Raw genomic sequence first — 26,037 nt, forward strand, 5'->3', positions numbered from 1 at the left:
TTTTTTCCTCCTTCGTAATGCTTTGTTACAAGTTATCAAAACAATTTATGGCAGCAGAATGTACCGTCATATGTTCGGAACATTCTTCATTGATTCCTTTTTTCTTCTGTTATCATTGTTTGCTGTGCTATATTATCCACAGTTCTGCAGAAAAGGGGTCGATAATAAAGCATTTTGTCGCAAGAAGGACGGCCTGTGTGTACGGAGACCAGTTGCAGCACAATCTGGGTACATCGCTTGAGGCGAAAGTCAGTGGGTTCTTTTTGGTTCATCTCGGTTATGTTGCGAGCTATGCAAGGAAATCTTAGTCTATAGCTTGAATGATATACGTTAACAAAATGCTATTAAAATAAGTTCACACTACTCTGCTTACACACTAGTTTGGTCACTGAAGCTTCTATTTAGTTTTAATTGGTCATATAGGGTAATACTCCATAAATGCCACAGTATCATTAGTTATATTCTGATAAGCTCTGTGCTGGAACTTCCACTTTCAACACTTTGCGGTTACCAAGCTTGTAAGCGCAAACTAAAAAAAAATCAAAAGCCCGGCCGTATGACATTGGAGTAGTATTTTGCAAGTTTGTCGTGCTGGAAAGCGCTAACTACCAACAAAGACATGTGAATATGCACTTTGCTGCTTGACTGCATAGTTCACTGCCAACAAAATGTGACTAGAAATGAATGTTCTTGGTGCCGTTGGCCAAGGCTGGTGGGTGGCCGTGTGGCACTCATGTCGGATGATGTACGCGTGCAACGTACACACATCCACCACGATGCTCTGTGCCAAGAGATAGTGCGGTTTTCGTTTCTCTCCGATCCAACTCTCACAAGAAGCATCATCCACAACGAGTTTCATTTCATTGGGGTGGTTGAACACTAGGAACAGAAGAGACATTTTTTTTGTGGTCCCATATGTTTCGCTGACAGGATACAGCATATAAGACGCCTTAGCCTTTCATTCTTTTTATGTTTAATTGCTGCAAAGCTCGTCAAATAAATCAGGATCGATCCTATAACAAGGAGAAAATGCCAGTAGCAAGAAACCAACTAAAACTTCAACTTTCATTTTATTCCCATCATTCGGGGATAACCCTTTCGTGACGGAGCGTAAAAAAGTGAAATTTCCATACAAATTGCTCAACTTTAGCTTTCCAGAACTCTTGGATTTCCCAACCAAACAAGAATTGTTATCCCTCATTTGAAAGAAGCACTCTTAATCTTTCCATTTCTAGCTTTGACTACTTAGATAAATCGAAAATAACAAAAATGCGACAGATAAAACTTTTTCATGTTTTACGGTTTTTGTCCACTTTTTGTTCAACTTGTTGTGGTAAATCCCACATGCAACATAAGCAAAAGTTTTTTTGCACACGTACAAGTATAAGTAATAGTTCAATTACTAAAACAGTTTACATCACATAAAACAAAGACTAAAGAAATGAAATCAATATGCAAACCTGTTGTTGCTCAACAGCGCAATTGTGCTGGTTCGTCACCAAAGGGATAAACGAGCCTTGGGAAAAATTTCCCCATAATAAAGTGTTAATAATAATAATTACCATCATCAATCCTTGGACCGAAGAAATAGACATTTATATATTTTCATACAAAACATTTGTCTGAATTTTTTTGAACCAGTTGAGGCAAGAACATTAATCCACATATAATCATCTGACACTATGTCAGATACTCTCTTCTTCTGGAATTAAACATAGATCAAAGCGTTTATCGAAATTGCAAGCTTTTTATACAATTCTTCTGAACTTTTCTGAGCATAGAAACTATAACTAGAAATGAAATTATGAATTATAAAACATTAAAAAAGCTAACAGTAAAACTGTAAAAAAAAAAAAAAAAATCTGGATAAACGAGCAACCCTAATCTTCTATTGCCCTCAGCAATTTTCCCCGGCAAATTGAAACACTATCTGCTGCTTAAAGAGTGGGAAAATGTTGTGAAAGCACCATGGGAACATACGAAAAAAAAGAAGGAGCTTCAGTTTTTTCATTCTTTGGCGCACGATTACTTGCAATTCATGGTTTCATATTGTACGGAATGTACGATGATGGCGCTGTTGGCTGGATGTGTGGACAAGTGAAGTGACACTTGGAAGATTCTCAGCTGCTGCATTTGAAAAGTACGTACTGGTGCATTTGAATGAATAATAATAAGTTGGCTGTGATGCGAAAAGATGTAATTTGTTTTGTAAAGAGAGGCATGTTAGGCGTTGGGAAAAGTGATCGATTTGGCTGAAGATCATGTTTTCTAGTGATATGATGCTTTAATCAACTGGTTAGCAGATGTGACCTTGCAAGCCTTGCCATTTACTGTCTCGTTGTATAATCAATTGCATTTCCGGTTGCTAATTTCCCAAGAAAAAAAAATCATATGCGAAGGCAGGCATACAGTTTTTCCTCCATAATCGAATTTTTTGGCACTTGATTTTCTCCGGGGTAAACAGAAATTAGGACAAATGAGCCGGAGGCACCATGATATGGATGACATGTTCATATAAATTACTTTGCTGTTAGCAATTGGGAGCGGGGGTATGATGTGGGTTATGAGTTGGTAGTGAAATAAGTGATGGGTTGTTTCATCGTTTTTCCTCGTTGTTTCGCTAGATCCGTATGTCACGTTGCCTTATTTTTGTTTTTCATTCGGTGTGCCGTTGTGTTTGCGGAGAATGATGTACATTCACTACATAAATGTGGGATAAGTTTTGAGGAGATCCATAATCGTGTTTGATTATTGTAACATTGTTTTAACTTGTGCGGAATTATGTGTTTTCAGATGTGTGGACCTGGAATGTTTGTGATCATAGTAAGTATTTTGTTTTTTTTTTTATTTTCCTTCAGTATCTTCTAGTTTACTTCAAGAAACAATATTTTACATTTTACTTTAAATTTTAATCATTTGGTTAGAAACATATTCTGAGTGCTGCAATGATATCACTAGTATTTGTATACAATCCTTTATTGGAACCATAGTTTAGGTAGAGCCAGTTACGGTAAATTCTAATACATACATCTGCTTCGCATAATGAGGGAAAAAGCATACGGAATTATTCCTCTGAAACCCACCAAAATCCCCTCTTAATCCTCCTTTCCTTGAGCTCCCCGCAAACCACCTGGAATACCCTGAGACCCACTAAAACGTATTAAAACCGTTTCGGAAACCCTTTGAAGCCCCCAGAAATCCCTTGAAACATTCATTTGGAACCCTTCGGGAATCCCTGCAACTACAAGAAACGATCTAAAACACCTCGAAACGCCTTAAAACTTCTTTGGAACAACTCTTTAGTCCACCGCAAACTTATTTTGAACCCTCCTGAAGCATTGAGGGCGAAATACCCCAAAACTCATAGAAATCCCCCCTACAGTAACCTGAAAGTCCTTGAAACTTCCTGAAATCTCCATGAAGCAATTGTATACAATTTACTAAAATACCTTGAAAGCACTCTGAATTCCCCACCCTCCTGAATCTTCTCTGAAACTCCCATGAAAATCTTCTTATCCAATTTACGCGCAGCAATGCTCCCCGAGTAGGTGGAAAATCTAATAAATAGCATTTTTAGTTATTACTAATTGAATTACTAAAGAACAAAAATTAATATTGGTTTGATTGATATAAGAGGTAAAAGAGCAGAAATAATAGCAACATCTAGTATGGAGAAATGCTCAATAATAGCTCGGTATAATATTACAAGATCAATACAATAGCAGTCAAAATTTGTCGACCTTTTTCTTGAAAAAAAAAAAACTAAAAAATGCTAAAATCCAGCATCGAACTTACGACCTTAGAATTCACCGGCAGCGCTACTTACCACTCAACTGTGGCTCACTGTTGTGAATATAATGGAAATAAGAGCATGATGTTCTTCTTTTCCACAGCTCAGAAAGGGGCGCGTGGCATTTCACTAACATTGAGCCATCTCAATGGGTGTATGCCCGAATAGAGGCTAATGGCAAACAAAGGACAAAATAATAACTGGTTTTGCCATCAAATCTCGTTTTGCCATTCTTCTGTTATTATGAAAAACTTAAAATGGCAAATCAATAGCAAAATATACAATCATAGCAAATCTTGTCATTAATTTGTTATTCATGAATAATGCTAAATAACACATCAATAACAAAAATTACTATCATGGTAAAACTTGCAATTAACATATTTTATAATGAATTGTATAAAATATCAAAAAAATAACATAATTTACATTCCTAACTAAATTTGCCATTATTTTGATATTGTGAGAAATAATTTATAAATATTTGGCACCATAACATATTTTACTCTTAATATACCATTAACTATTATGTTGTATATTTCAAGCATAACTTTTCAATTCGACGTATCTCCCAAAGTAAACAAATCCGGATTCTCAGCTGTGTGTTTGATTCGCAATGGATTCTATTTGATGCACAACAATTTATGTTAGTTTAAAACTCAAACAATTAATAGAAATAGCTCATTTTACCTTTTTTCTGCTACTCTGAAATAAAAACTGAATCTACCATTATTTTAAAATAGAATTTGAACAACGAAACCTACCATTATTTTGATCGCCACATAAACAGCTAAATTTGTTCTTATTCTGTTATCAATAACTCAAGAATGTCATATTTTGTTATTCACCGATAACAGTTAATTTGGGTCTTATTTTGTTATCAATATCTCAATAATAACTTATTTTGTTCTTCAATTTAATCCGCATGCTTTACCATTACTTTGTTATCACAATGGCAAAATAAGTTATTTTTAAGTTTTTTTGCTACCAAAATTTTGTTATTATTTTTGTTATTTTAACTCTAATTTCAAACAAACAAATAACACATTTTGCCATTCAAACATTCTGTTTCAATGGTAAAATTTGCCATTCTTTTGCCATTAAGCTCTACCCGGGTGTGTTCCATCTCGTGCAGAAGAGCTCAATTTGTTCTTATGTAGAAATTTTCAGATATTCCGACAAGAGCAAAAACTGATATCAGATCATTTTGAGCAATTCATGCGATATTCATTAAATTTTTGAATAACACATCAAAATCACATCGAGCTATGACAGCAAAAATTGTTCGATTTTAGATATGATTTAGATATTCTCGTCTACCCGGGTCTGAACGCCCAGTGATCTATCTTTAGATCAGTTACCTTTACGATTACTGTGCAAAAATAGGCATGTTGGAGGAGCAGCAAACTTGTTCAGGAGGTCAGGGATTCTACGATAGTACGTAATTTAGTACATGTTCGCTCCAGTAGGTGGCACTACTGATCATAAAACATTTTCTTTTGATAGCTTTTGTGTCAACAGCTATTGCCAATGTCATTGCGCTCGTGTTGTGAACATCAAATGTGGTTTTACAATGCGTAGTGTACCTAGAATAAATTGAAATCATTCTTGGTATGTGATTCTTGGATTAAGTGCGGAGTCTCCGGTAATGGTGATCAAGACATCAATAGCTGTCCAATAGTGAATTTGTTGATATTAGGTTTATCCGCTAGATGGCGCTAGTGAGTCTTAGATCTGCTGATCTGCTGTATCTTGAGAACCAGGCTATTTAGAAGATATTCGGCATCAACAAAGTTGATCAGGACATCCAGAACTATCCGATAGTGAACTAGTTGATGCTAGGTTTATGGCACTAGTGACTTTAAGAAATTATTAGAGTGCAGTATTTCAAAAATCAAACTACTTGGAAGAATGTTGTTTTCGGCAAAGTTGATTTGAATTTCTGAGGTTGAATAATTTCCCATTACGTAGTTAAAAATATTTTAAAGACACCCCAAAACTGTATTGTTTATCAATGCTCGACTATTGATAAAAGTAAATAGCATTTGAGTTCACCTGATGAGGAGACAATGACTCTAATAACTGTTGCATCATAGTTATTTAATTTCGTTTGTTGGATACAATGTTCTATGGTGCACTTGAGTTATGAGAAGTAACAGCTGTATTCGTTGAAATTTGGACACAGGAAATAATGAACAACTTTTTATTGCGTTTACAAAAATAATAGGAATAGTGTATGTGTAACTAATACCATCAAATTTTCAACCAAATCAGTTTAGCAGTGAAGAGAATTGTCAGACAAAAGAAGCACAAAACAAGCAACAAAGAAGGCGCAACGATTACTCTTTATCCCTACTGGTAACAGATAATGACATGATCTCGAAAATTTTTGTTGCAGACAAAACGGAAGCTGAATTTGTTGCGTACTTTTCAACTCGTGAATAATCAATTATTACAAACCCAAAGTCGAAACTGTTTGATGATAGATCTTCAGCAGAGTTGCAGTGTTTACTTACTCGAAGTTACCGTTCGAAAATCGCAATGCAAGGCTGAAAAATCTCTAAACTCTTGGTGTACGATGTTTATCCTATTATTTTCAAGTTGGGACAATCTTATGTCGCATTGGGCGGATTGTCGCAACAAATACACGTTGCGACATTGTCATTATTGTTGCGCGATGGTTGAATTTTGATTCACTGCAGTTTAGTATTGGCGCAGATATTGTCAATATCATAAAATAAGATTTTAGCTTATTTATTCACGCATTTTAAAAGTTGTGTAGCCTATAATTTTGTTGTATCTCGTCAAAACGTCTGAAAATTTGACTCGAAGTTCTTAACATAGTATCAATTAATTGGCAAAAAATATACAAATTTAATACTTTTTTCTAGTATTCAAAACTTAGTTCAAGGCATATTGAACCCTCTAATACCCAATCCCGCATTTAGACGGGGTATAGCATTTTTGTAATTTTTGTTTCGTGGAAAATCAAAAATTTTATATTTTTGGCTGATATTTAGGACTGTTTTGTATATCTCAAAATAAATTTTGGTGTATTTTGAAACATACTAACATTTTTTAAAAATCATTGAAAAATTGATGTTTTAGTCACCTTTCAGAAGTCATTGTTTATTTTGCTTTGAATCGCTACAATTAACATATTTTAAATTTTTCCCAAATCATTCTATCCTAGTTTAATAATTTAAGGGAATCGAATACACTCTAAAATTATTTTCCTCAAAATTACACGGAAAATAAAATTTTCAATGAAAAAAAATAAAAATAAAAATATTTCAACAATAATCATAAAATCTCAAAATGATTTCATCTCAAAAAAAACCGTACCCCAAATAGGCTTCCAAGAAAAATATAAAAGTGTGGGAATGTTCAAAAAAAAAAAATTAGAAAAATCAAAAACTGAAATTCACGAAATCGAGAATCAAAAAGAATCATCTTCCAAAACATGTTTAAACCGAATTTAGATGACGAAAAATGATATTTAAAACAAAATCAAAAATTTGGGTAATAGAGGGTTAACAGGCATATTGACCATACTTTCTTTTTTTTATCTGTATTACCGAGATTTTTAGCCCTAGGCTAGTTCATCTCGGGACCCACGCTTTACTTCCCATCCGAAGGAAGAACTCGCATTTTGCGAGTTTGTCGGGAGTGGGATTCGATCCCAGGTCCTCGGCGTGATAGTCACGTGCGTTAACCATCACACCAGGTCCGCTCCACTTGACCATACTTCCACTTCTTAACAATTTTAAGTTCCGTGTGTACTATTTTGATTGTGTAACTGTAATGACTGTTCTGATTTTTATCAAAATTTGACACTGCAAAACTATTATTGTCCATAGTCAAATTTTGAGCTTCATTGCTGCTTGAAAACATCGCAAGTTATAACTGTTTGAATGTCACGATACAAAACACATTTTGCTTAATATGACTTTGTGCCACATATACGGCTATTACTTTATTACGGCTAGAATGATTTTTTTCCACAGAATATTTCTATATGTATACTTTACATAAGGAACAATCTTGATTGAAATAGGTATAGTATTTTTGGCTCTGGAGCTAAAACGGTAAAATGTGATATTTTTTAAAACGTTCGTTTCTGTGTATTTTAACTAAATGCTAATTCTACACTTTGCCCAAACTTCTCATATAGCAATATTCTTATTTTAACGATATTTCCAACTATATTCAACCAATTTTGATGAATTTTGTTTGGTAATTAGCTATACATAATACACTATTCCTGGTAAAAAATTGGCATTTACCAGTTAATTAGAAAATCTTTCTGAATTCCAGGAATTCGTTCCGAGATCCTTACGAGAATTGCTCTGAGATTTCTTCAGATTACTGAGAGTTCTGCTTGGGATTTCTCCAGAAATTCCTTCCATGATTTCTTTGGAAATTGATTCAGGATTGATCCAGGAGTTCTTTCTGAGAAACCTAAGCGAATTTCCTCATTGACTCTTCCAGGAGTTTATTTAGAATTTGTTCAGTACTTCCATCTGGGGTTCTTCCAGGAGTTCTCTCTAGGATTACTTTCGTTACTCCATCGGGATTCGTTTAGAGATTCCTTCCTGGAATTCTCTAGAAGTTCCTTTCGAGATTCCTCCAAAAGATCCCTATGAAATTATTCTAGATGCTTTTTCAGGGATTCCTTCACAAGTTTCTTTTAAAATTTTTCCAGAACCTTTTGTAATGCTTTCGGATTTTTTTTTCTGGGAAGAAACTATTGAAAGAATATCAGAAATTACTCGTGTTTATTCATTACAAATCTACTAAAGATATTAGTTAAGAAGTTGTTGGAGGAATTTCATAAGGAACTCTAGAGCAAGTCTTGGAATACTTCCATAAAGATTAAAATCAATTTCTGGAGTATTTCCATGAGCATAATTAAAAAAAAAACTTCCAGAATTAATTGCAGAGTATGTAATCTGCAAGAAATCCAGTAGGAAATCCTGCAGGAACCCCTGAAGAAGTTCTTGGGGGAACCCCGAAAGGATATCCTGGTTGAATTATTGAACAAATCTTAGAAGGAATTTCTGTAAGAACCTTGACTTATTTTCCATGAGTCTGGAAGTCCTGGAGAAATGGGGGAGATAGCTTTTATAAAAAATACAGAAGATAACCCGGGAGACACTCCTGGGGAGGTCCCTGATGCCACTCCTGGTGTTATCCAAGAAGATAATCCTGGATAAATACCAGAAGGAACTATGGTCTTGGAGGAGACCTAGAAGGAGTTCCTGGAGGAATCCCGGAAGAAGTTGCTGGAAGAAGGATTTCCCAGATAAATCCAATAAACAATTCCTGGAGAAATTCCAAAAAGAATTCCTTGAGGATTCACATAACAAACGCCCAGAGGAAACCTAGAGGAATCCCAAAAAAGTTCTATCTTATGGTAAGTTTCCAGTTCCCAAGTAGAGCGCTCAAGTAAAATTCCTCCTTTTTCCGTAAGTAATTTTGACATTTGTTTAACCGACAGCATTTTTACGAAACGATGCTGTAAGAAGGATGTGAAGAAAAGGGCACTGCATACGGCGGTTGCTAGATATATTGTTCGTTGTTCGTGTGGCGTTTCGTGACCTTGTTGTTTACGATTTGGACTTAGAGAAATTTTGTTCGTTTCCTCAGGAAGTGTGATTGAAATTTAAATTTAATTTTTGCGCGCGTATGGGGAAAATCCAGATAGTGAGATTTCAACGCCACGGTGTCAAAATCTCGATTTTTATCGAACTTTCATGTACCTCGGATTTTTCTTCGGAAATTGTTTGTATTTGGGTTATATATTTATAATCGGAAGACGAGAAAATATTTTATCGGTGAAAATTTTCCCATACATTTTGTATGGGACATTTTTTGGTTAAAATCAGTATTTAATTAATTTTAGTATGGAAAATAGCCAAAAACTTAGATAATTCAAAATTTCCCAGATGGAATATTTTAAAACTTTCCAATTATAAAGTATAGCCAAAATGCTGACTTTCTGTGAAGAAAGATCCGAGGTACACGGAAGATCGATAATAAATTTGAAATTTTGATACCGTGCAACGGAGTTCCAAGGGAAATGCTAATGAGAGACGCTGGGATTCTGAGGGAACTTTTAATGGGTGTGTGAAGGATTAGTCTAAGTTAAAATTCACAAATAAAAAGAAATTTAAAAAAAACTTTTAATGGTATTACAGCGAGAACTATGGTTGGATACTAATTATAAATTCTGCAATATTGGAGTTCGGACTACGGTGGAAGGAATTCGGCTGGGACTCTGACGGTTACCTTGTGGAGTTTTAGATGAAATACGAGGTAGGACAAAGCTTCACGGGGAATTTAATGAAGATCCACGAAAGATTCTTTGGGATGAATCTTTTGGCATTCCATACGAAGGTTTTTCTTTAGGGTTTCACAGAAAGTCCTCTTGAATTTCTTCCAGATGTTCCACCGAAAAATCCACCTGAAGTTCGCAGGGGATTCTTATAAAATGTCTCTGAGATTTTCATTAGAAGTTCTACAAAAAATCCCTCCGTGAGTTCCTTCTAATTCCGGAATTATTTATTTTGTTTTTTATTTTTTATTTTGGGATCTTCTAGGAGTTCCTTCAGGGTTTTCTCCAGAGGTGTTTTCTAACTATTCTACAATAATTTCATCCGGGATTTCTTAAGTATTTTTTATCCGTGGTTCACTCAGATATTTATTCGGAGATTGCCGCAGGAATTCCTTCCGGGATCATTTCAAGAATTCCTTCTAGGATTTCTATAGGAATTCATTCTTAGATTCGTCCTGGAGTTCTTTCAGTGATTCTTCCAGGATTTCTTTCTAAGATACAACCTTTTGAGATTCATCTAGGTTTTCTCTGGACGTTTCTTATGTGAATCCTCAAAGAATTCCTTTTGTAATTCCTCTAGCTTCTTCCGGGATTCCTCCAGGAACTCCTTCTAGGTTTCCTCTAGGAGTAAATTTATGGGTTCCTCTCATAGTTTCTTCTGGTATTTCTCCAGGATTTTCTTCTAAGATTACACCAGGAGTGGCATCAGGGACCTCCCCAGAAATTTTACCCGGGGTATCTTTCGGGAATTTTCAAAAGTTTTTTCCGGAATTTCTCCAGAACTTCCAGACTCCTGGAAAATAAGTCAAGGTTCTTCCAGGAGTTCCTTCTAAGATTTGTCCAATAATTTATCCAGGATATCCTTCCGGGATTTCTCCAAGAGATTCTACTGGGATTCCTTGCAGATTACATAATTTGGAATTCATTCTGGAAGTTTCTTAAATTTTGCTCATGGAAATACTCCAGAAGTTTTTTTTTTATTCTTTATGGAAGTACTCCAAGACTTGCTCTTGAGTTCCTTATAAAATTCCTCCAACAGCTTCTTAAGGAATATCTCCAGCAATTTTGCAGGGAATATCTACACGAGCGATTTCAGAGATTCTTTCAATAGTTTCTTCCCAGATAAAAATCTGAAGACATTCCAAAAGGTTCTGGAGAAATCATAAAAAAAAACTCGTGAAAGAATCCCTGAAAGAACTTCTAGAATAATTTCATATGATTCTTCTGGAGGAATCTCGGAAGGAATTTCTAGAGAATTCCATGAAGGAACCTCTGAAGGAATCCCGTATGGAGTTACAGGAGTAATCCTGGAGAGAACTCCTGGAAGTTCTGAACAAATCCTAAACAAATGGCTGGAATAATATCTGAGGGAACTCCCTTAGGTATCCCAGAAAGAACTCCTGGAGCAATCCTGAATTAATTTCGAGAGAGATCTAGGATGGAATTTCTGGAGGAATCCCAAGCAGAAATTCTGAGGGAATCTCAGAGCAATTCTCGTAGGGATCTCGGAACGAATTATTGGAATTCAGAAAGATTTCATAATAAAATGGTAAATGACTAATTTTTTACCAGGAATAGTGTATTACGTAAAGCTAATATTATACAAATTTCATCAAAATCCGTTGAATATTGGTGGAGATATCGTTGAAACAAGAATTTTGCCATTTGAGAAGTTTCTTCACCGTTATAGCTCTAGATTCAAAAATACTGAACCGATTTCAATCAAAACTGTTCTGTATGTAAAGTATACATGTAGAAATATTGTGTAAAAATTTCATTCAATTTGATCTAGCCGTAATAAAGTTTTGACTGTATATGTGGCACAAAGTCACAATAATCAAAAATGTTTTTTTTTGTATCGTGACATTCACACTGTCATAACTTGAAAAGTTTTCAAGCAATTTGGCTAAGAACAGTTTTTATAATGGTTTTACAGTTTCAAATGCTAATAAAAATCGGAACAGTCATGACAGTTGTACAAACCAAATAGTACACACGGAATAAAATGGTTAAAATGTACCTAAAATATGCCTTGAAGCGATTTGAGTTTTGAATACTAAAAAACGTATTGAACCGATTTTAAGATTTTTTACCAGTTTATTGATACTCTGTTAAGAACTTCGAGTCAAATCTTCAGACGTCTTGACGAGTTACATCAAAATTATAGCCTTTACAATTTTTAAAACAGATGAAAAAATTTACTAAAATCTTATTTGATGATATTAACAATATCTGCGCCAATACCAAACTGAATTAGTTGTCATTGTTATGGTATTAGCTACACATTACATATTATTCCTGATCAAAAAATATTTGATTTTGTGAACGCAATCAAAAGCTATACATCATTTTCCAAATTTCATCGAATACAGTCTTTACTTCTCATGGTTCTAGTGCACCATAGAACATTTTATTCAACAAACGAAATGAAATGATTATGATGCAACAGTTTTTAGAATCATTGTCTCTCATCAGCTTAACTCAAATGCTATTTACTTTTTTCAATAGTCGAACTATTTATAAACAATTCAGTTTTGGGATGTCTTTATAAATTTTTAAACTACGTAACGGCAAATTATTCAACCTCAATAAATTCAATCTCGTGTTCAGATGCAGCTATGCTGAGGGAAGACGGAGCACACATTATAGAGCGACACGGCTAAATACTAATGCACACTGTGAACACGCAGGCGCGAAAGAAGAAACACAAAGAAAGAGAAATGTCCCTTTTACTCACGGAATAATACATCGACATATTATTCCGTACGGAAAATCAACAACATGACTGACAGCATCGCATGACAGTGCCATCTGTTGGCAAATCTTTCTGGCTGTGAATTACTTATCAACTGCGAACGCCTAAGTAATTTTGATTGCAAAAGTTTTACGTGAGCATTACTTGTCCTATCTTTTTACACAGTACTTATCAGGTGGAAACCAGCCATTAGAAAGAACTCCTGGAGGAATTACTGGAAGAATACCAGGACCAAACTAAGGATGAATTCCTGTACAAATCCTGGAAGGAGCTCTTGGAATGATACTGGAAGGAATTCCTGCGGGAATTTCCGAATAAATATCTGAGCAAACCCAGGGTAAAAAAAAAATACTTGAGAACTCCCGGTTGAAATTATTGGAGGAAGGTTCGAAAAAACTCCTGGTAGAATCTTAGAAAACACCTCTGGAGAAAATCCTTAAGGAAATCTTAGAAGATCCCATGCTATTAAGTCCTGGGAAAAACATTAGAAGGAACTCATGGAGGGATTTTTTTCGGTAGAACTTCTAATGAAAATCTCAGAGACATTTTATGAGAATCCCCGGCGAACCCTGGTGGATTTTTCTGTGGAACACCTGGAAGAATTTCAAGAGGATTTTCTGAAGACACTACACCGTCTTCAGCCAGAGGCTGCACAGACTGAACATTACATACACGAGACAACGGACTACACACATAACACCCAGTGGCCCAATGGAGAATTTTCCGTTTGACGAAAAGTTTTCCCCGACTGGAGCGAGAATCGAACCCGCACTTCGAGGCTTATAAAACACCCAGACGACTGACGCCGCTAACCGCACGGCCACGAAGCCCACAAACCCAAAAAAAACCTTAGTATGGAATGCCGAAAGAGATTCATCACAAAGAATCCTTCGTGGATCTTCATCAAATTCCCATCAAATTCCCCGTTAAGCATTGTCCCAGCATTTCGTCTAGAACTCCACAAGGTAACTGACACAGTCTCAGGAAAATTCCTCCCCTCGTAGTCCGAGCTCTAATATTGCAAAATTTATAATTTGTATCCTACCATAGTTCTCGTTGTAATACAATTAAAATTTTCCCCAGAATCATTGCGTCTCACATTAGCTTTTACCTTGGAACGCTTAACAACTCCGTTGGAATCTCACTATCTGGATTTTCCTACCAGCTCACGCAAAAGTTATTAATTGAATCATTATCGCCACATGCGCGCTCAAAAGTACATTTCAATTTCAATCACACTTCCTGAGGAAACGAACGAAGTTTCTTTTAGTCCAAATCGCAAACAACAAGGCCACGATACGTCAAAGAATTAGAACAATTTATCTAGGTAGCAACCGCTGTGGCGCCGTATGCAGTGCCCTATTCTTCACACCCTTCTTAAAGCATCGTTTCGTTTAAATGCTGTCAGTTAAACAAATGTCAAAATTACTTACGGAAAAACAAGGAACTGGAAACTTACCTTAAGTTTAAGAAATTTAAAACTGCTGTATCTCGAGAATCGGGCCACATTAATGAATTTTGTCTTCGACAAAGCTGATCAGGGCATGCAAAGCTAATAGCTAACAGATACTGAACTTATTGACCTTTATACGCTAGGTGATCTTAGAATTTCTAAACTTGTGAATCTCAAGAATGTGACCATAAGAAAGAATTTCGTCTTCGGAAAAAATGATCGTAGCATTGAAAGCTACCCGATACACCGAGAAAAAATGTCTACTCAGTGGCTGAGTTGGTCTTACAAATTTTCTTACAGATTGGTCTTAAAAATGGTATGACGAGATACGTCGAAAATTCGATACTAACACGGTAGAAGAGTATTAAGTCTTAGTTTTCAAAAATAATGTTGGAAGGGGAATGGCGTTCAGTCTTTGGAGGAATAACTCAAAAACGGATTTTTAAGCTTTCATCCGACGTTTCGGTCGCTATATTGCGCCTTCTTCTGGGAATTAGGACGGAGCATAGTTAATTCCCAGAAGAAGGCGCAATATAGCGACCGAAACGTCGGATGAAAGCTTAAAAATCCGTTTTTGAGTTATTCCTCCAAAGACTGAACGCCATTCCCCTTCCAACATAATCACCAACAGTCGAAATTCGAAGAAAATTTCAAAAATAATTCCATATTGGAAGGTGCACACAATGTCATGGACAAACGTCTACTTTTGAGATGAGTGCATTTTTTTATTACCGTACGTAATTGGGCCGAAGGGTCCCAGATATTCATGATACTTTTTCCACAGACAGGGCTCAAGGGTATATGAACAAACAAAAAATTCAGAAAAATTCAGGGTCGCTTATTTTCCCCGAAAACTCAAGTGGAAATTCTTTGTTTTCCCCTGACACTACTTACTTTAAAAAATCATAACTCAAGAACGAAGCATCATAGAAGCAAAGTTTTATTTAGAAAATGAAAGCATTTTCTCAGAAATCCAAAAAATATATGAACTGGAAAAAGTTTTCCACAGTTGAGAAAATTCGTAAAGAAAGGCCGGAAAAACGATGCCCGGACTTGTAAAAAATATCGAAACAATATTTTTGAGAAAGTTATTCCATAAGCTTTAATCGCTGAAATTTTTGGAAAGCACTTTTTTTCGTTTTTGAGTTATGGCTAATTTTGCCATGTCAGGGGAAAACACAAAATTTCCACCGGCGTTTTCCGGGAAAATAGGCGACCCTGAATTTTTCTCAATTTTTTTTGTTCATATATTCATGAGCCCAGTCTGTGGAAATTTTTCCATTAAAATCTGAGACCCTTCGGTCCAATTTGTACGATAATAAAAAAAATGTCCATGACCAAGTTTCAGGCTACATAATATGTTAACAGCACCAAAGTTTTACATACTAGGGTGACTTAGGGTTTATTGGCAGGATTGTTCTCTTCGTCTTGTGAGCCAAATTCTGAAACTTGATAGCATAAATCAGCTTGGTAGGGAAAGATTTGACGCTAACTTTGAGTTCAACAGGTTTAAAAAAAATCATGACGAAGAGAACAAAACTGCTGAAAATAAGTAAGTTCCCGTATTTGATGTAAAACTTAACAACTTGATTCTGTAACTGTTGCGAAGATAAACTAAGTTTTTGGAGCAGCCTTTGTAGATCGGCTCAAACTGCAAAGCGTTCATTTTTATTATATATAATTACTAAATAAATTCGTCGCTAAACTTACAAGATTTAGTTTAAACTCAATCGCACTCCAATACCTTTTTACCATCCAACTCTTCGATTACTTAAACCTAGTAATTATCAATGAAAATTAGATCGTACATTACAGCATATCTTAGTTCTTACTTCAACATTGATTTAGAAATAATAAATTGGTTTAACTGCAGTGAATTTACTATACTAAATTTATAGATTTCTCCCTTCTTCCTATTGGATTTGATTTTGTTTACAAATTGCTATGTCCCTACATGACTAAACTTAAATGCACGGCTCGGTCACCCATACATCTAATTATTATTATTATTATTATTATTATTATTATTATTATTATTATTATTATTATTATTATTATTATTATTGCAGATCATTGCAGACGTCACTGCTGCCAGTGATGCCAACATTAACTGCCAAATGCAGCATATTTGGATACACGGTACTTAATCTGCCGTGAATCGCAAGTCAGTCCCATATGTAAAAAGTAGGCATTGAGAAAATGGCCTCTGAAGTTTTCAAATTCGATTTCTATACGAAACTCTAAAAAATCGCTATGAATTGAAAACTTCTGCGATCATCATGAAACTTTCACATATTGTTTCAAACGTTAAAACATAACAGTGAAAAATGTAAAACTAGCTAAAATAGTGTTAGGTCTTGTACTGGAGGGCACACAAGTTCGTAATGGGACTGACTTGCGATTACATTTCATTATGGGACAATCTGACTTGGTGTTGTTTTTCAATTTTACTGAACAAACTATATATTTTTATGCACGCAGGTGAAAGATCATCCGAAGAAAGCTCGAAAACGGCCATTAACTCATTTTTGCCTAAAATGCAGATGGGACTGACTTGCGATTCACGGCAGTAATGCCCTGATAAATCTCAAAACACACGCACGTGTAACCCAATAACCAAACACTCGTATGGAACTCCTCGCAATCGAAGGGTAGTAGCTCAGAGGAGGAGATCAAACAGACACAGATAACAGAGATAGCACACTTGAACGGTGAGGGGAACGCTCCTACCTGTGTCGGCTTCGTCGTCGAACTCTTGACCTACGTCGGTATGGGCTTCGCTAATTCGCGCTAAGTCTTCGGTTGTGTGCGGCACAAGAGGGTTGCCCAACGGTAACGGCGCTGGATCGAGGATTATGGGGGCGTCATCAGCGTCCCGCAGTGTCGACACTACGGCCTGATGGAATTCTAACAAGTCGTCACCTGTACGGGTTCGGAAAGAGATGAACGAAACGAAACATGATGAGTTGGTTGTTTTTAAGATGACGTTTAATAAAGGAAATGAGATGACTAACCTACTAATCTTTGCACGAAGGACGCGGGCACTAGGCCCCTTCTACCATCTAACAGTTCGGCATCCAGATAGCCACCTTGTGGTTCACCGTTGCCCCAGACTAACAAATAATCACCTGCGCATAGCGCCAACTCCCCTTCCGAACCTTCCACTCTACGAGATCACACAAAAAGCAATCGAAAGAAGACATGTTATTTAGCAAATGAATGATTAGAAATGCCCCAAATTAGGGGCCACACTCGCAATATGAACAGATAGTTTGAGAAAAACTGGTATACTCACTCTGGCGGGTCATAGGAAAATCTTGCTATAAATACACAACATCTACCTTTTCCCGGTATATCTAACATATCCACTTGCGGTTCACCGGTACCGTTCAGTGTTAAACCGTGAGTTCGTGCTATGGGGGAATAGAGCGATTTTTAGGACCTACAGCTATGCAACGCATTCGAGCAATCAGCTTTCCCGGACGCTACTCACCGTCTAGATCCATTCCGATCAACGATCGACTCTGCGAATGCATGAACGCAGGATTGACGCCATCGATACCGGAGTAACTGTCCAAGTTCCAGCCCGCCGGAGGTATGGGTGAACAGGGAGTTCCGCCCCGCTGCGCATAACGTGTCAGCAGGTCCAGTTCGTCCAGTGGTTTCATCTTGGAGCTGATACCACCGGACGTCAGCAGCGGGTTCGTGTAGGTCGAGTACGATGTGCTCGTGTTGAAGTTCGTCAGGTTGGTACCCAACGTACTCGTCAGTGGGTTAGTGGAGCCTAATCCTAATCCTGTGCCAGTTCCGAGTCCGGTCCCCAAACCGGTCAGACTCGAAACCCCGGTTGTGCCGACGCCGGACGTTCCCACCGTGCCGAGGACACTCGCCAGACCGCCGGTCGTCGCTGAATGTGTTGGGAATGTGTACGATGATGCTACGGGCGCTACGCTTAGTCCTAGGGTATAACTCGCTGATCCCGATGGTATGGAATGTGTATTGTGTAACGACAGGACGGGCATAGTAGAACTCTGTTTGGAGTAGACATCAATGGAAATATGTATTGGTTAAATCGCTAAGTTTGTATTGAGGCTTGGAGTTTTGTAGTAATGGTTTAAAACTGAATAATAATGATGATAATGTAGTGTCTATTGGACTAAAGTGTGGGAAAATTGGTGATTCAAGTAAATAATGTTGTAAAAACTATGTTAGAGTGATAAATGATTATAATGCATACTTTTGAAAGGTCAACGCATTATATAAAATTAAGAAATAAGAAATAGTGCTTGTAAGTAAAACTTAATGGTTTGTAGGATAAGTAGTATCAAAAATTGGACAATATTTTTGCTTATACAGTCAGGTCTTTTTTTACGCGGTTTTCATTTACGCGGCCGCGTAAATGAAAACTTCATACAAAAAAAAATTTCATCGTCTTATTTTTGCATGATTCGTCGAGAAATGGTGAGACTTTTTTTACGCGGTTTTTCGAATTTTGAACTGAGTTTTTTTTTTACGCGGTACGTATCCCCCGCGTAAAAAAAAACCTGACTGTACAGGTACATCGAATTAGAGCGACGTGGAATACTGCTTAAAGGTTGAAAATATTAATTAGGTATAAACATTTGTAGCACCACTATTTAGCATCTACATTTTTTTTTTGGAGGGCCCATATAGCCGAGGCGGTTAACGCACGGGTGCTGAGGGTGACGGGTTCGATTCCCGGTCGGTCCAGGATCTTTTCGTAAAGGAAATTTCCTTGACTTCCTTGGGAATAGAGTATCTTCGTGCCTGCCACACGATATACGCATGCAAAATGGTCATTGGCAGAGGAAGCTCTCAGTTAATAACTGTGGAAGTGCTCATAGAACACTAAGCTGAGAAGCAGGCTTTGTCCCAATAAGGACGTAACGCCAAGAAGAGAGAAAGATTTTTTTTTTAATTGGTATCTTATTAAATTATCACATTCATCGAAACTTAAACCAGGTATTCTGTATATGATTATACGCTATCGTCCTAGTTTGGTAAAATAAATTTCAGCTGTTATTTATCAATATTACTTAATAACATATTATATTTCATTTGCTTTAGCAATTATGATTTTTGCAGGTTTTATTTTTCTTCTGTGTGTTAGAAATACAATTTTTAACGACCCTTTAGGATTCGTCCTATTTAGTCGTTCTAGAGAACTGAAAACTGCAAAGCCGAACTCCCACTAATCGTTATTATCAAACAGTCAGACCCTCGAACATCTAAAATTCATTTTTCTACCTTACCCCAACTCTAACCTAACTTAAACGTATGTCATATAGACTGTGTCAGAAATAATAATAAATACACTAACGATAACCTGCCATTTCAATTTGAGCACATTATCCAAAAAAGTTTCTTATAGCTCTAATAGTAAACATGCCAACGAAGCAAATAATACCAATTTTGAACATGTTTCTGGTAAAAGTTAAAAAATAGGGCTCTGTAAACAAGATGATCAAAATTTGAAGTTGCACAAAGTAGTCAAAAAATGTAGCATAGTAGAAAAGAAAAAAATCTCACAGATAAAATATTTAATTTCCAAACACAATAAAAATTGCTGTATCGATAATAAATGATATTTCTCGATTGCTTAGAGTAATTTTACTGGAATATTTGATCAAGAACCACCATTACGGGCCTTCTCAAAACAAAAAAAAAATGTTTTAAATTTCTCAACAACACCAGTAGCAACAAACGTTAAGCAAACGAATGTCTTAATAACTGCTTACTGCGTTAGTTTTTATGGTATGACAAACTTTACTATCTGAAGGATCGAATGAGCTGAAAAAATGAGTTTGTTTACATTAAATGCGTTCAGGAAAGCTATAACCCGTAACGTGGGTAGATCACCTTGGAATGGTGCGTTACGGTGTAAGATCTACCATATCAAGTTTGGATCTTGCTATTTTCCGGCCGGGTTTATTTAAATGCAGGAACATTCCAGGATCAAAATTTGGTGTACATTTTTACACTATTTATTTATTTATTTTTTTTACTCTATTTATTTTTCACTGCTAATATACCGTTTGTTTCAGAGGGATGCAGGTAAATTTAACCTATATATAAATAACCATTTACAAAAATATAACAGTGGAGAACGTATCACAATTTAAGACTATTTTCTATTTCAGATTTACAAGCAGGCAATCAGCGATCAAAGCGGCGAATTATCTCTTTCTTTAGAAAGGTCAAGATTACCGTACGATACAGTGACAAGTAGACCGCGTCGATTTATTCGTGCCGAGTTCCATAATTATGGTTTCTTTTTCGAACACTTACGATAATGTATTTTTGTTTTTCATCACATCTTCAACTTATATTACGCGTTGCGAACTTTCGCGGATAATAAATATGTACAACGGTTTCATTATAAGCAATCTTATTAACACGGGAACGCGAAAAAAAAGTAATACAAGAACATAGGTGAAACTCAAAAGCAACGATTTTAGTTGTTTAGTTGTCCAGTTTTCTCGTAAAGCTACGGCGCGGGTTTCGGTTTTCCAGCATTGGCAGTAACACTAAACGGAATTGCATACAGTTTATTTTCTGACTGAGAAACGATAAGCTTAATACGTGCGTTATTACGAGTTGATCCGACATAAGCGTGGTTTAAAAATTATTCATACCCGGTATATAATTAAATTTAACCCGGGAGCGGTCGCGTCGTGTACTGAGTACACGCATCATGAAAAATGCACGCTTGTGGTACACAGCGTGAGCGCAGCGTCGCTGCAGGTAGTCATGGACGCGACTGCTCGAGGGTTAATACACAAACATACAATAAAATTATTGTATTCTTCCGACAGCCGGCTGGCGGAAGACTATATCAAGGATTGCATAGTTCATATCACATACCAATGTGAATCCAGATCTATGTAACTTTCTATCCCTTCCCTTCCCACTAACAAACTTCCTTCCTGTGACAACTATGGGGATGCGGAGGTACACACGGTCTCTAGTAGCAACGGATGTCACACCAACATTCCATCCCTTCCCCGATGACCGTAAGGACGTGGCCGGCGCCGGTACTGACAATATAAAGTTTTGAACCTTCAAAATTGCACATTGAGGATGGAAAGCTACACCCAGGCCCCATCCTTTTGGTTCCCTGTGCAATGTTGACTGTTCTGGTCAGTAACGGAGTAGCAACTACAAATTGTACGGTCATCTCATGCTCATGCTCATGCTCATTAAATGCGTTCAGGAAAGCTAAGAAACTGTGTGGTACTTCTTATGTTCCGTAGAAAACCTTATAAAATGAGAAACTTGATCTCCGAAAAAATGTTGTGGAAATGCCGTTATCGATTTTTCCCAAACTTTTATCAAGGCATTCCTTAGACAACTTGTTGAGAAAGCGAATGCGATAAAAATTTAGATAATTTTTGGTATTTAGTGATAAATAATGTTGAAATCACTAAAAAACACCTTTGTGCAAATGCAAATTTGAAAAATTAAGTTAGTTGTTAGAGAACTCGACTGTTTTTTTTTAATATCAAGACAATTGAAAGGAAATATAAAAATATGGAGTACAATATGCTATACTCTGAAAGAAGTTGGTAAAAATCATTAGAACAGTTCATTTAATTTAATAAACAAAGTGTATTTATAATTTCTGAAACAGTCTATATGCTAATCGTAGCAATAGAAGATTGCAAAGTTTTTTGACAAGAAGTTGCAATTAATTTTGTTGACTGTTCCATTGTTTCAATATTGGAAAATTGATGAAACTCATTAGTGCTATACCAAGGAGGCCCCTTGGGTGAGATACTCGTGTCATCTGCAAATAACGATTTTTGACATCCCTAAAGCAAAATGTTTTGTATGGGATAATTTGGTCTTTTATTTAAAAAAAAATCATTTCTCGAAAACTCAAAAAACTAACATCTCTGATTTTTTTATATTTCCTAAATTTTCTGATAAAAATATAAAACCAGGGTACTCTTTTGGTTCCGAGAACAAAAAAAAAAACGTGAAAAACTATAACAAATGCACATTTTTTGCACTTTAGCACAATTTGGCCCCTTCAACGTATATTCCTTAAAACTACAACTCAATAGCTTTCAAACAAAAAAAAAGAAGTAGAAAATCGGTCAACTGGTTCAAAAGTTGATTTTCTAAAAACTTTTAGTTTTTTAAAACCTTGAATTTTAGGTCCACCCTATCTGTAAACTGGTCACCCTAATGACGAAATAAAAAAAATACGAGTCTAATTCCTTTCGATGAACTACAAACCCACCAAGTTTCACGACAATCGGAGTTGCACTATTGCGTTATTCTGATCTTATTGATATCACCTATCTAACAATTGTGGAAACGATCGATGGATCAGCAAAATTATCCCTCTACAATTGGGTTTTCGGTCCAGATAAGTTATAAGCGGGGTGATTCTATTTCAGCTGACGTTTCGGCCCTTGTTTCGAGCCTTCTCCAGGGAGGTTATAGGGGTACCGGCGACAAACAAGTTGTGGTACCCCTATAACCTCCCGGAAGAAGGCCCAAACCTGAGACGAGACCGGACAACTGGCTTCTTATTGATCTTCTTTTCTTCCAAAATGTTTTTTGTTTATTTACGTTTCGCTTCGATCGTCATTCGGGCTAGTGTTGCCAAACATTTTATGTGGTTTCAAAATCAAAGTTTTTTTACGGTAAATATCATTCTTTGAGTAATGTGGAATATAAGACGAGTGAAACGTAAATGAGAAGTACCCATAATTTTGTCAAAAGTAAAGGGGGACGGGCAAGGGGAGATAACTTCCATAATTTGATTGATTGTCCATAGTGTGTTCGTAAATCAAAACTAATGAACGATTAGTTCTAAATGATATTTGTAAACATTATCATCATTTGTAAATGCATCATCGAAAACAAGCGATGAAAGCACCGATTCGTTTCCTACTTTTGGTGTTTTTATAAGCGGTCAATTCTAACAAAAAAAAAATAATAATGAACAAAACAAACCACGCTTCAATCCTTCATTTTGAGTAGAGTTAAATTGGTAATGCACCCTCCCGAGCAGTTGAAACAATTTCCGTAATAACAGTTTTTGAATGTTGAATTTCTTGTTAAATTCTCAATACATTTAATTAATTATTATGAATGGAAAAATAAATTCACTTCCATTATTATAATTTACTTATATCATAAAGAAAATGAATGCGAACCGTTTTTTTTTTCAATCGCTTTTGACAACACTGCCCACACGCGGCGTTCCCGACCGGATAGTGTTTGCTTTTTTTCTAATCGAACAACCCATTATGTGTAAGTCATTGGCATACCCAAAAACTTTGTTCAAGACACCATGTTTCTATTGATCAGAATATAAAATTCGCATGCCCTCTAGCACATTCTATGTGTGGAGTTCCGAATTTAAACGGCCCTTCACCTGTAAATACTTGGCCTACACAAAAACTTTGTCGGCGATACCATCTTTCTAGGGGACCAGTATCCTGATATAAATGAGATACTGTCGTTGGGGTTGACAATGGGTCAAAGGGGCAAGATTGGTTCAAAACATTATCTGAAATATCTTATCAAATATTGCGAATATTGAATCAAAAATTGTATGGTGTCATCCTCGTAGTTGCCAGCAGTTCCTTTCGAAAAATTAGGTTTCTAGAACAAGCTGTTATTTTATGATTGTTACGATCTACCACTAATAATTTTGAATTATATAATTAAAACCTCTCACCAACAATTATTGTATCTACCCTACAACCAACACACTACACACGCACTCGATCGCCGAACAGATCGATGTTCTAGAACCATGTAGAACCACACAACACAATCAGTTAATAAAAGCAATCGAATCGAAGCACACGCATCTGTTGTTTCTGCCCTCGCGTCGGTCATACCGAATAGACCAAGTACCTATATCGGGTCGAATAAACCCTGTCGTTGTCGTCGTTTCGCATAGTGAACCTTTTCGTTAGTGATTTGAACTGTTTTTTCCTCCCACGCACGGAAAGATCGATGTACACAGAGCAAGGAGGTGCGATTGTGAATTCTACCGTCGTGATCATATCACGGAGCGTGCCACGTATCGTGAACAATGATAAATCATCGCAAATAGCTTGAAAATGAGGCCTTTTTAAAAGGCCACTTTAAGGCTCAATGAAACATCACACATTCCAAGAAGTATCAATCCACCTTAAAGGATTGATACTTCTTAGAATTTCAAACTCATATCCATCATATAATATTTCTGTGGTAAGTAGTATCAACCTGGACCAGAACTTTATTAACTCGCTTTGTTGTCAATAGGTAGTACCTCGGCTACAGCACTAGGCTTCGCGACTCCAAATCACAGAAACGACTGGTACGACGGTGAATGTGAACAGTTGAAAAACGAGAAGAATGCAGCATGGACGAGAATGCTGCAACACCGTACGAGAGCGAATGAGGCACGTTACAGACAGGCGCGAAACAGGCAGAACTCAGTCATCCGGATGAAGAAGCGCCAGCAGGAAGAACGAAATCGCGAAGCGATGGAAGAGCTGTACCGCGCTAAGGACACACGAAAGTTCTACGAGAAGCTGAACCGCTCGCGCAGAGGCTTTGTGCCACAAGCCGACATGTGCCGAGATAATCACGGGAATATTCTCACGAGCGAGCGTGCGGTGGTCGAGAGGTGACGGCAGCATTATGATGAGCACCTTAATGGCGACGTTGCAAGTACCGAAGCTGGCGAGGTAACAGATCTAGGAGTATGTGCACAGGACGAAAGACTTCCAGCCCCTGAACTCCAAGAGATTGACGAGGAGGTTGGCCGGTTGAAAAACAACAAAGCCGCTGAAGCAGATCAACTACCAAGCGAGCTTCTAAAATACGGTGGAGAAGCACAGGTGAGAGCACTACACTGGGTCATTACCAAGATTTGAGAGGAGGAAGTATTACCGGAGAAATGGATGGAAGGTATCGTGTGTCCGATCTACAAAAAGGGCGACAAGTTGGATTGCGGGAACTCCGCGCGTTCACACTACTGAGTGCTGCCTACAAGATACTCTCTCAAATTTTATGCCGCCGCCTATCACCGATTCCTGGGGCAATATCAGGCTGGATTCATGGGTGAACGCGCTACAACGGACCAGATGTTCGCCATCCGCCAGGTGTTGCAGAAATGCCGCAAATACAACGTGCCCACACATCAATTGTTCATCGATTTCAAATCGGCGTATGATACAATCGATCGAGAACAACTATGGCAGATTATACACGAATACGGATTACCGGATATAGTAATACGATTGATCAAGGCGACAATGGATCGAGTGATGTGCGTAGTTCGAGTATCAGGGACACTTTCGAGTCCCTTCGAATCTCGCAGAGGGTTACGGCAAGGTGATGGTCTTTTGTGCTTGCTGTTCAACATTGCGTTAGAAGGTGTAATAAGGAGAGCGAGGATAAACACGAGTGGGATGATTTTCACGAAGTCCGTTCAGCTGCTTGGCTTCGCTGATGATATTGATATTACAGCTCGCAAATTTGAGACGATGGCGGAAACGTACATCCGACTAAATAGTGAAACCAGGCGAATCGGATTAGTCATTAATGTGTCGAACACAAAGTACATGATGGCAAAGGGCTCCAGGGAGGAATCACCGCGCCCGCCACCCCGAATTTATATCGACGGTGATGAAATCGAGGCGGTTGAAGAATTCGTGTACTTGGGC

At 37.1% G+C, this 26,037-nt stretch overlaps 1 protein-coding gene across 20 annotated transcripts in view; it reads right to left on the reverse strand.

The window, feature by feature from the left end:
* Positions 1 to 26,037, reverse strand: part of LOC109415058 (RIMS-binding protein 2) — a 248,204-nt gene that overhangs the window by 93,587 nt on the left and 128,580 nt on the right. For all 20 annotated transcript variants that reach the window (XM_062855737.1, XM_062855735.1, XM_062855730.1 and 17 more), the window contains 4 exons: positions 17,829 to 18,366; positions 17,631 to 17,748; positions 17,350 to 17,501; positions 17,066 to 17,257 (listed from right to left, as the gene is read on the reverse strand). In XM_062855737.1, coding sequence (XP_062711721.1) covers positions 17,066 to 17,257; positions 17,350 to 17,501; positions 17,631 to 17,748; positions 17,829 to 18,366 — 1,000 coding nt within the window. The remainder of the gene's footprint in view (positions 1 to 17,065; positions 17,258 to 17,349; positions 17,502 to 17,630; positions 17,749 to 17,828; positions 18,367 to 26,037) is intronic.

Source organism: Aedes albopictus, chromosome 3, assembly GCF_035046485.1.
Source record: "Aedes albopictus strain Foshan chromosome 3, AalbF5, whole genome shotgun sequence".
NCBI lineage: Eukaryota > Metazoa > Arthropoda > Insecta > Diptera > Culicidae > Aedes > Aedes albopictus.